General features: G+C 36.0%; 1 protein-coding gene across 1 annotated transcript in view; it reads right to left on the bottom strand.

The window, feature by feature from the left end:
* Window positions 1-17,000, bottom strand: part of Hr4 (nuclear hormone receptor 4) — a 240,369-nt gene that overhangs the window by 11,959 nt on the left and 211,410 nt on the right. The window contains exons 3-6 of the mRNA XM_011502049.1: window positions 14,379-14,483; window positions 5,405-5,951; window positions 3,548-4,158; window positions 1,825-2,470 (exon numbers count right to left, since the gene is read on the bottom strand). Coding sequence (XP_011500351.1) covers window positions 1,825-2,470; window positions 3,548-4,158; window positions 5,405-5,951; window positions 14,379-14,483 — 1,909 coding nt within the window. The remainder of the gene's footprint in view (window positions 1-1,824; window positions 2,471-3,547; window positions 4,159-5,404; window positions 5,952-14,378; window positions 14,484-17,000) is intronic.

Below are 17,000 nucleotides of genomic sequence, written 5' to 3'. Positions count from 1 at the left end.
TTTTTTTTTTTTTTTTTTTTTTTTTTTTTTTTTTTTTTTTTTTTTTTTTTTTAACGAAGTAGTGAATTTTTCCAAGGGCTATTGCTTTAATGGGATTATTACGCAATTGAGAAGGGAATATTAGACGATCGATGAAATAGGAAAATTGAATAAACATAACCTTCAAATTGAGAAGCGAAGTGATCAGATTGAATGTCCTCTTACGAAGACAAAGAGAGCTGGGAGCAGAATAAAATCATCTTAATTTTGTACGCGTTAATAATTCTTCAATTTCAAGACACTGCTGATATCAATAACAAACGCAATGTTTCGCTATTCGGGCACGAATGTATAATTCACGAGGTCTTGTGTAAAACTAATTGCTAGGAAGTTCAACGTATCGAAGATAATAAGTTGCTTGGGATCAAAATGTGCGAGCATCACTGAAAATAAATTAACACCTGCTTGACCAGGTGAACGTAGGATCAAATTAAGGGAGTCGATGCTCCTACGTCCCGGCTCGATAATGCATGTTTTTTCTTTCGAAATCTTTCGAGTGAAATTGATATAATTTATAAGAATAAAAGGCGACTATATTTAATTTCTCTTTCTTTTTAATTATTAATTTCATAAAAATAGTAATTTATACATATAAGCGATAGATATATTTTTCTTTGTTTTTCGTTTTAATGAAAGTCATTTAAGCCATTGCACGTATAATAAATACTATGTGCCTTATATAAGTACGAAGTGTACTCGAATGTAAAATGGTACATCAATACAAATTGTTAAGTATGCTATTAGTAATAATTCGACCTATCAAAATACCCTGTGCCGAGTCAATATTTTGTTAATATAGAATAAATCACTTTAATATCAGTTGGCTTAAGAGCTTCATTTAACTACTATGCTTATACTCTCTGTCTGTGTGTGTGTGTGTGTGTGTGTGTGTGTGTGTGTGTGCGCGCGTGTGCGGTTGTGTGGGTGTGTGGGTGTATATATATATATATATATATTTATTTTTTTTTTTCTGTATTACACTATCAATAATATTAACTTTGATTTATCCGTGAAATATCTTTGTAATTATGTCTTTGTGGAAAGATTGGTATATGCATTTAAGAATATAGATATCTCGCATTTTATGCATTTCTACTGCTTACGTAATGTTAGGTTATGCTCGTTACGTAAATTTAGTCTTGAATGATTTTCACGAAAAACGGTGATAATTTCCACTAATGATTTCATCCTCCTATGCGCGTACATTTTTAATATATTAAAAATATTAAAATTATCGCGATGCATAGATATTGTCGTTAGGCAGAGTCAATTTGTTGACTCGTGTCTTAAATAAGATATACGTCATACGTACTTGAGCATATTATCACATCGTAACGAAATGTGTAATCCACAAAGTACACATTCATACACATCACAAGCAAAGAATTTTTAAAGAGTTCCATTTTAATATTCATTACGTTGAGAGAATCTTTTTCTGCTCTTGTAGCAATGGAAGGGGGAAAGTTTGAATGTGCGTAATTAGTCATTTCATTACGGCCATATTAATAAACACACTAAACGTTTCCGTGATATTAAAATTTTTTTAATTCATCTAATAAATATTCATATCAGATATTTACGAAGGATTAAATTTTTTTTGTTTTGTTTTTTTTTTGTTGAAAATAATCGTTGATGATTACCCAGGCCTTGAGTAAAGCAGTGTATAAGCGAAGAACTTTATTATAATAATATTAATTATTATTTCGACGTTGCGTTCAATGATTCGAATATCAAGTTATTGGAAAATCTATGGACAAGGAGGGAGAGGAAAGCATCAAAACTTACCCTTCGCAGGTGATGATACCGTAATGCAGACCCGTGGCCTTATCCTCGCAGATCATGCATATCATTGGCGTTTCGTCCTCTTCGTGCTCCTGTTGGACCATTGGGGCTGCCGTCGGCGCCGTCTGGCTTACGAGCGACTGCTGCATCTGTCCTGGCGAGTGTGCGGTTGTCTCGCTCTTTACGAGACTACCATTCCTCGCCCAAGGCTGCTGCTGCTGCTGCTGTTGCTGCTGCTGCTGTTGCTGCTGTTGCTGTTGTTGCTGCTGTTGCTGTTGCTGCTGCGAGCCCGAGGCGGTGAGGTTGAGGGCCTGAATTTGCTGGGCGGCTGGTAACTGTGTTAGGTCACCCGCCCAGAGCCTCTCCATATTAAGGGGCGGGCCTGCTGAGTAGGTGCTGCCGCCCTGGGGTTTGCCTCTCGACTCCTGGCCGAGGTTCAGGAGAAGCTGGGCGGCTGACTCCTCGCTGGAGGAGCACGAGGCCGCCGAGGCCGTCGCCGTCCAGGAGGCCGTAACCGGTGCCACGGGTTCGAGAGCCGGCGCAGACCAGATCATCGTCCGGACTCCTCCGACCTCGCCCATTATGACGGTTGGTGGCGGTCGCGGAGGCGCCGGGGCCGCGCGTTGCGCTGGCGGCTTCATGCCCTCGCCTAGGAATAAAGAGGCGATCGTTGATTTAGCGTTGACTATTAATTGACGACCATGCGGCTCACAAAATACGCGCCACCGCGAAACTTTGTCCGCTCATACCTAATAATAAGCAATTTATACAATAAAACCGGATCTTCCGTGATATTTTATACGCTCTATCTCGTGTTTCGTTTGTTCAATTATCTGATTTCTTCATATTGATTTGAAGGGATTTTGAGGCTAAAGATGAATTTCATTAATCCTATTGGATTGTTTTTGAACTTTTCGATACAACGAAACTCCAAAATATTGATTTTGCAACTGTGAATATTCTATTTAACGTAGCTATTAATACACCCGCTGAAGCAATATTTAGGAGCCACGGCACGGCATTTTAATAGTGCAAATTGACATTCAATGGATTAAATTAATTTAATTAAATTTGAAGAACAAGACACACGTAGGCACTTACGTAAGCAAAATCTTAATGTAACGGTACGTATGTATTCTTCTCTCTTTCTAAGTTACTATTTCTTAATATTAAAGATTCCCGCTAAGCGAATGCGTTTTATTTAATAATACAAATATACGTGGCTTTGTAACGTAGCTTATAGGAAGAAGATATTTTCGATGAAAAGTAGAAAGGAAGAAATGATCGGTTAAAAGGTAAAAGGTATGGATAATAATTACGGTAGATTTGAAGAATACCTTTCCTTTACATTAATTAGGGGTTCCCATGATTTAAGGAAGACCTTTTTATTAGATTTTTTTTGTTTTTGTTTCATCCAATCTCTTCATACCTAGAATGAGGGATTTCTGGTATTTAATTTTTTTTTTTTTTTTTTTTTTTTTTTTTTTTTTTACAAATTATTCTAAATGCACGTATGTACGATTTTCTATCGACCCAGTGCAATAAAGTTGTTTGCAATAAAGTTCATCTCCTAAATCTCAGGCAATTACTAGCAAATATCGATGGTAAATTTTATGGTAAATAGGTTGGAGGATAAAGGATAAAAACTCAATAAAGAGAAAATGGTTGTTCAAATTATTTCTCGTATTCCGCAAGTTTTGTGAACTTGTTGATTAAGAAAACTTACCACTAGTGGTGTTTGCACAGGACACGTTGGTCACTGTAGCAGTTCCATTATTACCGGTGACGTTGACATTAACGTTGCCAGTAGCCCCATTGTTCCCAGTCACGTAGCTGACGGCACTGCTAATGACGCCATTGAGCAGCCTCTGGGTTGCGAAGCCCTGAACGTTGGGCGCCTGTGACCAGAACTGATGATGCGTCAATAGATGTGGCGGCACCGATGGCGCCCTTGGCCTCGGCGACGTTTGCTGCTGCTGTTGCTGTTGCTGCTGCTGCTGCTGCTGCTGCTGCTGCTGCTGCTGTTGCTGGTGATGGTGGTGATTGGAGCTGGGTGTCGCGTTGTATTGGGAGGATGGACTGCTCCTATGCATCAAAGACTGAGTACAATTGTTGCTCTCCGAGCGACTGCTGTTGCTGTTGATAACGGCGCCATTGTTGTTGATTCCGCCCCCGTCGAACACCGAATTTCCGGATTCTTCTTTCGACTGGGTGGAGGTGAGGTTATTGCCAATCTGGTCGGGGGTGTCACCACTGCGATTCGTCACCGATGACTCCTGGGGCATCGGTGTCGTCGGCGTGCTCGAGACCGCCTGCGTAGGCGAATGTGGCGACGATCTGAAGCCAATGCGAAACAATTTTCTCATTTTTTTTTCCCCCGTTACTTGGACAATAACTCGCATGGGATTTATCGTTTAGCTAATTATCGTCAAATTTTTAGCTTATAGATATTTAACAAGATTCGAAAGCTTTATAAGCTTTATAACCTCATAATATACAATTATTTATATCTTATTAGCAGCTCATCGATAAAATAGATTATTTGCATGGATAGTAAATGAATCGTTAATGTGCATTGCTCACAATAAATATTAATCAAACTGTCGGAGAGTTGTATTTCAGGATATTGTACTCACGGTATGTCCTACAGCGCGACAAATATTGTACTATTATTGAAGATTTTAGTGGTATAAGCCTTAATATATACACAAGTCCGTGTATGCGCGTGTAGGTACGAGGGCAATTTTACAAAGCTACAGCTTGTTTCTTCATTTCTAATGACTTATGGTTTTTAATTCGATAAATATGCAAATAACACCATCAGCTTCTATATGCACTTAATCGATATAAGATGACCCGAGCATTATGAATTCAATCATATTATTTATTCTATCTATTGTGTATCACGTCATCCCTAGCTAAATTCATCTCGTGCAAATTATAAAAGGTTAGGATTATAAAGCAATGGATTTTATATTATTTTATGTTGTAATAAAAGTATGTAATAGTAATTATCATACAATAGTCTATATAGAAAGGTTCTTGGTTAAATTTATAGTTTTGATTAAAAGAAAAAAAAAAAGGAAAAATGAGGGAAAAAGGGGGAAGGGGGGGGGGAGGAGAAAAAAAAAGAAAAAAAGAAGAAAATATTGCAAAGCCATTTAAACGATTTAAATTGCTTTTGAAATTTATGTAGTTTATGCATTAGTGAATGCAGTGAGTTTTATGTTTCAATTGATTTTTTGTAATTTTCTGTTTTTTTTTTTTCATCATCTCGCTTACGCTGCAATTATAATAGATTAAATTATTCAATACGCATTTAAATATATTAACCGCTATTCTTTATCCCCGTGTTTCAATAGAAGAAAGATTCTGAATGGGCAATAAATTTTGATAGTGAAAACAATTTAATTTTATTAATTAAATCTCTATTAATATCATTTTTTTTTTTCGACTTTTTTTCAATTAGTCAACATTTAAACTAGGTACCTCGTAAAGGGAGGACGGTAATGCGTAATTTTTAAGAGAGTAATAATAATAAAGTAAAAATAATATAATAAAGAGAGCTTTAATGGAAACTCACCTCATGGATGCCGGTGTGCAGGACCTTTGCTGCTGCTGCTGCTGCTGCTGCTGCTGCTGATGATGATGATGATGATGTTGGTGATGATGATGTTGATGATGATGATGGTCCTCGGGCTGAAGGGCAATGCCAGCTTGACCGAGTCTCTGACTCGCTAGATCCGGGAACACCGAGTCCGGTGAGGCCCTCTCCGTCGTCGAGTCTTGGTGGTGCTGGTGGTGCTGGTGTAGCTGTTGCTGCTGATGCTGATGCTGTTGCTGTTGCTGTTGCTGTTGCTGCTGCTGCTGCTGCTGCTTGGGGCCCGACTGCTGTTGGCTCCGCTGCAGGCAGCTCTCTCGAGTGCCGGGGCTCGGACTGCCGCGCAGGTACTCGGACTTGACCTTGACCACCGGGCAGCCCGGCGAGCCCGGCATATTCGCGTCCGGCGACGAGGTCGAGGTGTCCGCCACACTCTCCCCTGGAGCAGGAAAGTTTATGGGTGAAGGCGAGGCCTCCTGCGGCTGCAGCCCCAACGGCGAACCCGCTGATCCGAGGGAAACCGGGGAGTCTGAGGAACGCAACACGTGTACAACCGTTAACTCCACTAGCTGGCTTACATTTTCTGATCTCGTCTTATTTCGCGGAAACTCTTCGTCGTTTCTGCTTTATCGATAAGCTTTCGACACTTTTACATTACAATTGGACAGTCGGGTATTGCTGGTGATTGAAACGTGCTCCTCTGACACTTGCTATTGCGAATGTGCTACATTGACTTTTCAATATTGAAACGGCAACGCGTCTATGTTATACCGAAACGACTATAGGCATTATTATTTTATTGCCGTGAGACTGAGTGCGACGTCATACTGATAAAAGTCTCTAAATTGATAGATAAGTTATGCCTTTGAGGGTAATATAGGACCGATATTTCGACTAAACTAAATGCATTAAATTATTCTATATTGAATAATTGGCTATAATGAAATCGATGCTTATCGACGATTTCAAATACTTCTAGATGTTCTAATTTTCAACACATTTAGATTGAATTATTCCGTATGTTCAATTTCTACCTGTACATAAGAACATAATAAATTTGTTCAATAATTTCATCACGTTATTTATTCTGAAATTATTTATGTTTAGTGGTCTATGAAAAGATTTCATCAATCATAATTGAAATTAAATATCTTATTATTGAATTCTTATGATTTAGTATTAGTTTTTAATAATTACCAAGAGTGATACTAAATAAGTGAAAGAAATGTAAATTTGTGCAAAAGCATTCCAAATAGCTAGCAAAAGTTATAAACTGATAATCAAAACAATCAACTGATGCGTTATAGCGCAAAAATCTCGGCAAGACATGATATTAACAATTGTGATTAATTAGAGATCGGTACGCGTGCCTTCCTTTGGCACTTTTAAAGGTAATGGTCATTCGTTGATTAGTGGGAGGGGTGGAGAGTCGGTGGTGGTACACATAAGTCAAAAGCCTGTTTTATCGATTGACTACTAAGCAACAAAATGATGCAATTTCCGAGTGAGGTGAACAAAATTCTTCGAACATTGTGGGAAATTAATTTCGCTTATTCGAATGAACGATCCAGATTATTCACAGTACTTTGTTCGATGTTTATGTTCAACGAGCTGTCGAACAATTTTAATTCGTTTCTTATTTTTATTAACTTGTTTTTTTTTTCTAAATTAATTATTAAATGCTCGCTCGTATAAAAGCTTCTACAATGTCCTAATCTCGTAATATCGGCAATTAAATATAACCATTTTTATAATGAAATACTCTAACTCTTTCTCCAGTAATGCAAGGCACAATATATACTTGTTTGGGGGGGGGGGGGGGGGGGGAGGGAGGATGTAATGTTTGGAGGTGTAGGTGGAAGCGTTCGGGAATAATACACAGAAGGAAAAAGGTATGTAAACAAAAATTTAAATTTAGATATGTAACGGTTAATGATCAAAGCCTTGCATGCTCATATTTTAAATAGAAAATTTTCATGTTGAAAAATAACGATCAGCAGAATCAAATGTATTTCGTAATTTGAATTTTTGTCCAATTGAAGTTTTGCCTTTTGGGGTTTTGTTTATTTGGCAATTTAAATTCAGAGTGTCTCGTTATTTCGCAATTTGTTTTCCTTTAAAAATTTCCAAACTTTAATTAATCTCTGACAACTTTTAAAGTGATAAAATTTGGCTATTGAGGTTCGATGCCCATATAATAATTGGCCCTTTCTCGTTTTTAAGCAATTGAAAAATTATAAAAAATCTTTAAAAACTATGCTTAATTACTTACAGATGTAAGCCTAATTATTATTTAATTTTTAATTACATTTCTTATACCTGAGAGTGTAAATATTATAATACGTCGTGTCTGTATGTAATTTGAATCGTCATGATTCATCTGTATTCCATTAAATTTTCATCCTTTTTTTCTCATCGATCTATTCAAAAAAGAAGAAACAAGAAAGAAAGAAAAAAATCTAACGACCCACCGCGTCTGCACAATACGTAAGGCGAAATAAAACAATGTTAAATTTGCCAATTGCAATTAATAAAGCACAATATAATATACCCTTAACGTATAGAAGAACGTCGTTCGTAAACGTAACGACATAAATTTCTAAAAAAAAACCCTCTCGACAATTATGTGACATTACGCGCGCTTGCATTACCTAAGAGCCGTTCAAAGTAAACTGCAATTAGAGAAATAATGGATTCTCCATTCATGAAAAACATCAAAGCCCGCGAGCAGTATCTTTGTACCAAGCCCTCTCGTATCAACCGACTCGACCATCCGGCCATTTAATACTTTCGTAATCGGCGGCCCGCATAATGGAGCAATTTCGTCGCTCGGCGAAAACAAAAATCGCGCCGCAATGACAAGGCAGAAGAGACGAGCTTGGCTCATCGACGAGCCCAGCCGCTGGGAAAGCTGAGGGGAGAAAGGTGCAAAGGCGCGGCGCTTAGAAACAAAAAAAGCTTCACCGAGATTTCTCCGCGTTCGATTGGGCTCGGGCGAGCGAGACACGGTGTAGGTCAAGGAAGGAATGCGGTTGACAAGGCCGCGGGAGCCGCGAGATCGCGGGGAGACGGTGCTCTGCTATTAATAGCCGCCGCGGTCGTAATGCTGCGTGCGCGCCTTTATTGTTCCTTCGAGCTGATCGGACACTTTCCGAATTAGCGCGGAGGAATTAGTGGGGCCCGGAATCGCTATTGGCTATATTGCTAATCGTTATTGGCATTCGCTGGCCAATTAGCGATGACCGCATATATCTCGGGGCTCCCTTCATCGAGCTTTTGGTCGATTGCTTGCCTGCTCCCTTCCCCACAGCGGGCCCTTTTACCTGCCACCTGCCCTAGAGATCCGAGACGATTCCCGACTCGTTCTATGCTCTCGTCTCAACTACTTTAGGCTCTTTGCTCTCGGTATTTATTGGGTTTTTTTTTCTTTTTTGCTTTTCTATTTTTCACCCTTTCGACGCTTACAAAGCTCCTGTCTCACATCGTCGATAGATCCAAATATAATCCGCCATTTTTCTAACGCGGAATGCAGAATTAGTTTATTGGTATCACTGGTGTTTGCATATATAGCATTAGTCGTTATTATTTAAGAAGGTTGAATTAATGCTGTAATGAAATGTCTATATGCGTGTAAAGTACTGTAAGCAGAAGTGTATATTTAGTCCTCAAATTTATCGCTTCTCGCTCGTGGCTTTTACGCTTTGAGTTTTATTGCATAAAATGATCAGATTGTGTTTTTCAGCAAGTAGGCCGAAGAAAAAAGAAGAAGAAAAAAAACAGAAGAAGAGAAAAGAAAAAAAAAAAACAAAAACCCTCGTCTATTTAAACGCGCAACATTTAGCGAGCAAATCAGCGTTCCCTTTAACATAATTTCAAGTTAATATCTCGTTACTTAAATATTTATTGTATAAAGTCTGCCCAGCATCCTTATTGGAAACACTCTAATAAATATGAATTTTCTTTCTCTAACGAATATTTGACGCGGTTAATCGTAGAGAAAAGTAAATATCAAGCTGTACGTAAGAATGAAAGTGTCAATGACGTAGGCTTTTCTGAAAATTCTTACATTTATCAAGATAATAATTGCCGATACAAATGCTTCGAACGAAATTAAATTTAACAATAATTAATGGCTTAAAGTGTCGAACCAATTGTTCGCGAGTTAGCAATTTTGCGGAGAAAACTGTTGAAAATAGAATTGGACTCGGTCGTGTACGAAAGCCACGTTCGATGAGTCAAAACGAATACAATGAAGGAAGAAAAGTTTACAGCTTCGTGCAAGAAAAACATAAAGCAATTTTTTCAAATAGATACTTACTATACCTTTATATAATATACCCATTTATTAATTGTGAATGATAAATTTCATCGTTATATAATTCAGGGCGTTTAATACGATATTTCACTTCAAACACGATTTTTCCCTCCATTATCATCTTTCTCGTATTCAACTCCAAAATTAACACATTATGTGGGATTTCAAATTACTTTTACGCGTTACTCGGAAAAATTTACTTTTTCTAAGGCCCTCGGTACGATGTTGAATTATAGATAAACGAATTTTATTAATTCACCAAGCGGTTATAAAATCTATGACACGTGTTAAAAAAAAAGAAAAAAGAGAAAAATAAGCCTTCAAGGCCAATTAACTTAACTAGAAGACATAATCAATGTTTGAAGAATAATTTGATTCGATTATTAAACATCTTTGCTCGTTATATATTAAAGTCGAGAATTTGAAAAAAGAGAGACAAACCACTGGGAAAATCTTTAAATGTGCATAATTTTCATCCACTAATATATACTGGCTGGTGGCCCGGAGGGGGTGGGGAGAGCAAAAGCAATATAACGAACGCTAAAAGAAACGTAGCCAACGTACTACGTATCTCGTAAAACATCTTTTGAAATATTATAATAGAAGCAAAAAATAAAAAAAATAATAGATAAAAGTGGAATGTAATAAAAAACGAAAGATAAACGGGAGATTCCTTTGATGTCATGTAAAGAAAGCGTAGGTAATTTTCTCCTCAAAACTGCCAATTTCGACAATTCGACAGTGCAGATTTTCCCAGGACGCGCCATCCCACGCCCCCTCCCCCCTCCCCAGCCTATTGGAAAATGAGTGATCGGGGTGGGGAAGAAAGGGCCGAGGGGCAGCAGCCTCGGGATGCCAAAAGGTAAAAATGCCGGCCTCTCGCTCTCGATCGCCAGCCTGCCAAGGCTCGGACGGCATAATCCGTCGACTCGAGCACGATTATCATTGCAGCGGCGAGCGAAGTATTGCATCGCCGCGGAAATGGGCTGCGCTCGCCTCGGGAGTGTCGTTGAACCCCCCGGCGAACGCACGTAAGCGCCGAGGCCACCGAAAGGACACGCGCCTCGGTGGCCTTTTCCCTCGCTCTTTTATCGCGGTGCTGCGCACCTTGCCGCTGACTAACGCGCCTCGCGCCTTTTCTTCTTTACGCCGTAACGGCGCCGCGATTAGGAAAGCGCTTACTTGCCGCTTATCTCGCGGCTTATACGGGATATGAGAGAAGAGTCGATTGCGCATGCCGATCTCAAGCTTCATTTCACTCTCTTTCTCATCCTTTATTCCTTTCCTCGGGCGCGCCATTGTAAATATTCCATTCTCCTCTCCTGCTTGTTCGGCTTACTTGTCGATTAACTTGTCCGATTAAGCGAATCTGCCCAACTCGTATCGCAATTAATTATCGCAAACGCTCATTGGCGCTCTTCAAGACGCCACTGTAGCTTCAATTTTTGTCCGGAGCATTCGGCTCACCTCGACTGATCATTAGATTTTTCGCGCGGCTGGCGTCAAATGCAAATTATATGAGCGTCGCATCATTATAGCGTTGATCGGTGAATAATATCGAGAGGCGATTAAGCGGTAGGTTATTGGAATTTCAAACTATCGTCGCTTTTGTTATCGCGCATATTTTTGTTAAAGCCTTTTCCTAATAGGATTTTTGCACTAGATGTCGTTGTTATATCGAAAAATGAGGCTCGACACGTAATAATTAGTGCACATAATCGACATGGGCTTTGATAATTCGTGACAACGTTATAATTAAATTAACGTTAAAATTTAAATTACACGTGATAGGACTGGAGTGAGACATCATCATAAGCGATTTTATTGGACGCTGCATTGTCCTTTGCTTCTGCATAATTTTATTATAAATTTAAAAGTGATATTCGAATGTCTGGTTGGTTACTACCAATCAGGCACCATCTTCGCACATTTTATAAACTCTTTTAGTAGAATAATTTAATATTTCCATGATGCTACAAATGTCAGATGATTATTATTCGCGCGATATGATTTATTTAATTATGCACTTATACGTTGAATTATCTACTGATCGACTCAACATTAATCAATCAAGATTCCCTTCCATCTGCGTGCACACTAACGAAACCCGCAATTAAGTCGATTGTTTTAATTGAACAAGGCAATTCAATCTAATTTAACATTGAATTTTAAATGTTTAACAGAAGATTAACAGAATGGAATTGTTTCTATATCTTCAAATAGTGGCTTTCATACATCTTTGAAGTATCTTTACAGTGTATTCTGCCGTTACATCTTATCTGGAATTCGAAATTTTTCCAAAGCCATACTTTTATACCAAATGACACATTGATTAATAATGATTTGACAAAAAATTCTATCCATAAAATACAGTGGTTATAAAAAAGAATTAGCCCGAATAAATTCTAACTATTTGGGAGAAAAACTCTTTTCGTTCCCACTCTATATTTATACAGGAATTCGATATTACGTGTACAATAATACGCAACGAGAGATCAATTATGTTCAATCATTATACAGTCATCATCGTGTCGCATAATAATTACGAGGAATTGTTATTGACTTGAAATAAATATTTATTATTCCAATATGAATTAAAGAGATTATAGAAAAATTATGGTAAAGTTATGAAATGACAATCTGATTAATGGAATATCTTATATCGAGTTTACGTTCTTGTAAAATAAAGCTTATAAAAGCTTTCAGCTTTACCGATAAAAAATTTGATTAATTTATTATTTCGGACGTTATTTACATTAATAATTCAAATTTTATTAGTCAATATTTCCACATTCGATTTATAACCTTATATAAGCTTATATAAGCATTATGCTAATATATTTTAACGAAATATAATAAATTTTTTTTATATACAGTATTTTTTTAATATTCTAGTCGCTAATTGAAAAATTTAAATCAAGTTTAAATACTAAATTTAATTGCCGATATTAATAAAAATTGTACATTATACTTTTAAAAGGAATATACATAAATTATATCCTTTTAATCACAAGTATTATACAGAATAATATAGTACTGAATTAACGATAAAATCACGTTACATCTTGTAGACAGTTAAGATGATCGTGCGAATAAACGAGACACACCCATAATCAGTTCTTTGTTGATTTTATATATTCTTATGCGATTATCACGATCTTACTTAAAGTTTTATTTATAGGAAAGGGAATAATGATATGAATGCTCCTACGTAAGATAATGACGTATACTGCATTGAGAGCCTCACTCTAATGTAATCGTCATTCAGTAAGGGAATTGCTAAAATAAAGAATTTTCTTATTCCACGAAATATTATGATACGAATTTTTAAAAATAATTTTTTAATATCAATTATTTATTTATTATTTGTAATTATTTACTGTAATTTTATTGTTAAACAATGAAAACGTAACGGAGCATTTTTATTTTTAACAGAGTTCTTCCATGTCAATTTATTTATAAATCTTCAAGTATTTATCTATACTCTTAACTATAATTGTTTAATTATTAAAAAATTATTAATTTAACAATTTGCATTTATAAAGAGGAAGATTGCTTTCGTAAGTGTAAACGGGATCATTTATTAAAAAAATATGACATTTGTCATAGAGTCAATGGATGAGTAATATGTAAGAAAAACCAATGTTGAATATACTAATAATTTAATAAAATTAAATATTTTAACCATTTATTTTTTTAAGTGGATTAAGTCAATGAATAATCCTCCTAGTTCTTTCTTTCTTTCTTTCTTTCGTCTTTTTTCTTTTACCTTATTTGTCTAAAATAAATGCAAGTTGATTAACCTATGTATATGTATTAAATAACTAGTAGAAGATTTTTTTTTAGTCTCTAGTAGAAGACTATTATATATAATAATTATGAATAAATTTCAAAATAAGAGTTGACGATCTTTGTAAATAAATGTACTTAATCAATTATGGTTAGAAATTTTTATCCAATTTATATAGTTTTATAATTAGAATCGTTAATTATTATTACGCAATGGTTCACATGATATATATATATATATATATATATATATATATATATGTCATATAAATCTGTAAATAAAGTTATTTATAACGACGCTTTCATTGACCTCTGTACACAAAAATATATATAATTAATTTTGTATATTATTAGCAAGTATTATTAATTTCCTTATACACTATATTACTAAATTCCGTATACATTTTGAAAGTGAAATATCCCTCGTAGCTTTATGAAATTTCTCATTTAAGTGATGATGATAAGTAGTCAATATCTTACAGAATGATTACAAAAATATTACAGAATATTCCTAAAACTTTTTATGCTTTTTTTCGTAAATTTTCAACATATATAATAATTTGAAAATGAGACGGGTAGCATAATATAAGTTCCCAAATGAGAAATTAATTTTTTTAAAATTAAATTATCTTTGTATTATGAATTTATAATTGCATACTAATATACGTACATATCGATTCATGCAAATAAATGTCTAGACGATTTTCTATTTGTTCTCTCTTTTTAACATAATGGAAAGTATTTATAACTTCTTTTCTGGAAGATGTTTTCACGACTCGTGATTAAATCAGAGAAATGCACCGACACGAGCAGAAACGACGCGAAAGTGAAAAAATTTCAAACATTACTCACCGTCGCTACTACATCGAGAGTCGACCTTTCTCCTTTTCAACTTGAGGTCTTGAAACAAGCTCATGTTGTCTAGCTCACACGGGCTGCTCGTAAGGGTCATAATTCCTGAAACACAGAACAAAATGAAAATTAGCATTAAGAGACCAGCACAAGGTAGGGATTTTAATTTTCTCAATGCTCGCCTAAAAACATTTTCCACAATTAACCAGAATTATAAAATAATCACACACAATTTTTCAGACTATTCGACTAAGAATAATCAAAGTAGCCGCAATTATCAACGCAGCCATTGTATTCACTCATTATACCAAAGAAACTAATTATCATTATGTATCACTAAACGTTTTAGCATAACATCTGCTTGTTTAGAAAGTGACGCTAAAAACAGCATCGAGTTACTATTGTAAAAATAGCCTTGTGCTTGAGTATCTGTGTGTTTAATCAAGGAACGAGAACGTTTCTAACTAAATTAAATACGTTACGGCGTTACGGGAGACTGTGCCTCGACATCCCAACTCGTTAGCCGCGAACGAGGATAAGTACATATGATAAGTATGCAATTCGCCTATCAAGAACAATCCATGGTCAAAAGAAATTGACATTTTAGAATGGGCTATGGTAGGCGAAGATTGGTCGTTCGTGCATGGAATATATGATTGGCGTTTTTCCTAAAACTGCATTTTCAATGTTGCTGCCAAAACAAAAACAAAAAACAAAACCATTCAAACGCTATCGACACAGAGTTCGGACATTATTTCCGGACTTTCTTAATGTTTATATTGAGTTCTTAAGATGGCGATATTCCTGTTTTACCAATGTTTTATCATATGTTGACAATTATGAAAAATACCAATGCAAATTTCCTTACAGAAAGAGGGCATTTTAAGTTTTGGCGATTACTATTTTGCCTCGAATTAGCAAATTTTTATTCGATATTATCGATGAAGAATAAAAATAATTTTGTAAAATTAACTATTTCAACGCTTGAAAAAAAAAAAAAAAAAAAAAAAAAAAAAAAAAAAAATCCAACTTCAAATGTTCAGTTTGCAATGCAAAATGTAAAATAAATTTGCCTAATGGTAATTCACCATTATTCTTAATAACTTTGGGCTTTTATCTGACATTTTATCTGAAATTTATATTTTTTAAAAATTTTTTTTTTTTTTTTTTTTTTTTTTTTTTTTTCAATACCACATAACATCGTATTGATAGTTTTCGAAATAAAATATATAAATTTATAGGGTATTAAAAAAAGAAAAAAAGGAAAGAAACAAATTAATAAATAAAATATTTCTTTAGATTTTCTAGATTTTTAACCTTTCATAAACTTTCGAATAATTATTAAAAGAACGTCGATATTTCGATGAAAGTATTCAATAAATAAAATGAGTATTATAAGATCTTCAGGTTATCGTCTTTTATTATTTTAACGTGTAATATATTATTTTTATCATATTGTAAAAAGCTACGAGACCTATAAACTTTGTATACGCCTATTCGCATAAATTATGTACATTTTAGCTTTATATCGATGTGCAGTGTTCACAACATTTTACTTACATAACTTATCTATGACTTATACCAAATACTAATGATAAACTCGTAATCTTACGTTAACTCATACAAACTCCTTTAACGTGTAGATGTGTTCTTTTCTGTACGCATAAGCAATATTTTTTGAGCATAAAGTCATCATAATAAGCTTCGTAAAATCTCATACTAACTGCGCTAATTTCAACTCGTGGCACAAGTGCTGCCTTTGGTGCAACAACATAACAAATTACACAGAGATAAGTCTGCGATTCGTTAAATTGCATAAAGAAAGTTTTATAAAAAGGTAAGGCCATTTCTAAGTCATAAAAACTAATAACAAAATAAAGAAAAAAAGGACATCATATTTTTAACATATTGGTGAGAATAGGAATTCAGAGGCGCAGGTCGAATATATGAATATATCCGCGCTTCGTTAGCATCGAGTTTTGTTGTTTGATTTTCCTCAACGCGCAAAGTGAAAGCCTCGAGACTCGTGCACTCATGCACTCTCGCTCGCATAAAGAGGACAACGTAAAAATAGGAGAAATAGAAGAGGAGAAGACGGGGTGGATAGTCATTCGTCGCCGAGGAAAATAGGCGTAATTGAGTGCGAGAGCAGAAGCATTCCGGAAAGAGACAGATTAAGTCGAGCGATTTCAAGAATACGACGACATTATGCGCGAGGCTAGGCGACGCTACATCTGGAGCTTGACCCAGCCAAGTTTTGGACTTGTTTATTATTGCGCGGATGGGGGGACTGATTAGTGGCGTCGTGCGTCGAACGATTATCGAGACGTAGCTTGCCGACCCTTACGGCAAATTCCTACCTCATCGGTCGCTCAAAGGTTCCTCCTACTCCTCCTCCTCCTCCTCCTCCTCCTCCTCCTACGTTAATTCGATAGGCGCCCCTGGCTGCGAGCACTAACTGATTTTCGCAATCGCAAAGGACCTTCTGGCTAAGGGTGGTCCTATATTATCCGCTAATGTCACTCGTTCGTGTCCGCGTGACAGGGTGCATTATATTCGAAGCGCATTGAGTTGAACGAGGTGATTTCTTGGAATGTCCGGTTCATCGCCTGGGCGTAAGTG

The sequence above is a fragment of the Ceratosolen solmsi genome, unplaced genomic scaffold (assembly GCF_000503995.2).
Source record: "Ceratosolen solmsi marchali unplaced genomic scaffold, CerSol_1.0 scaffold43, whole genome shotgun sequence".
NCBI lineage: Eukaryota > Metazoa > Arthropoda > Insecta > Hymenoptera > Agaonidae > Ceratosolen > Ceratosolen solmsi.
The sequence above is the reverse complement of the archived record's forward strand: the minus strand, read 5'-3'. Positions and strand labels throughout refer to the sequence as shown.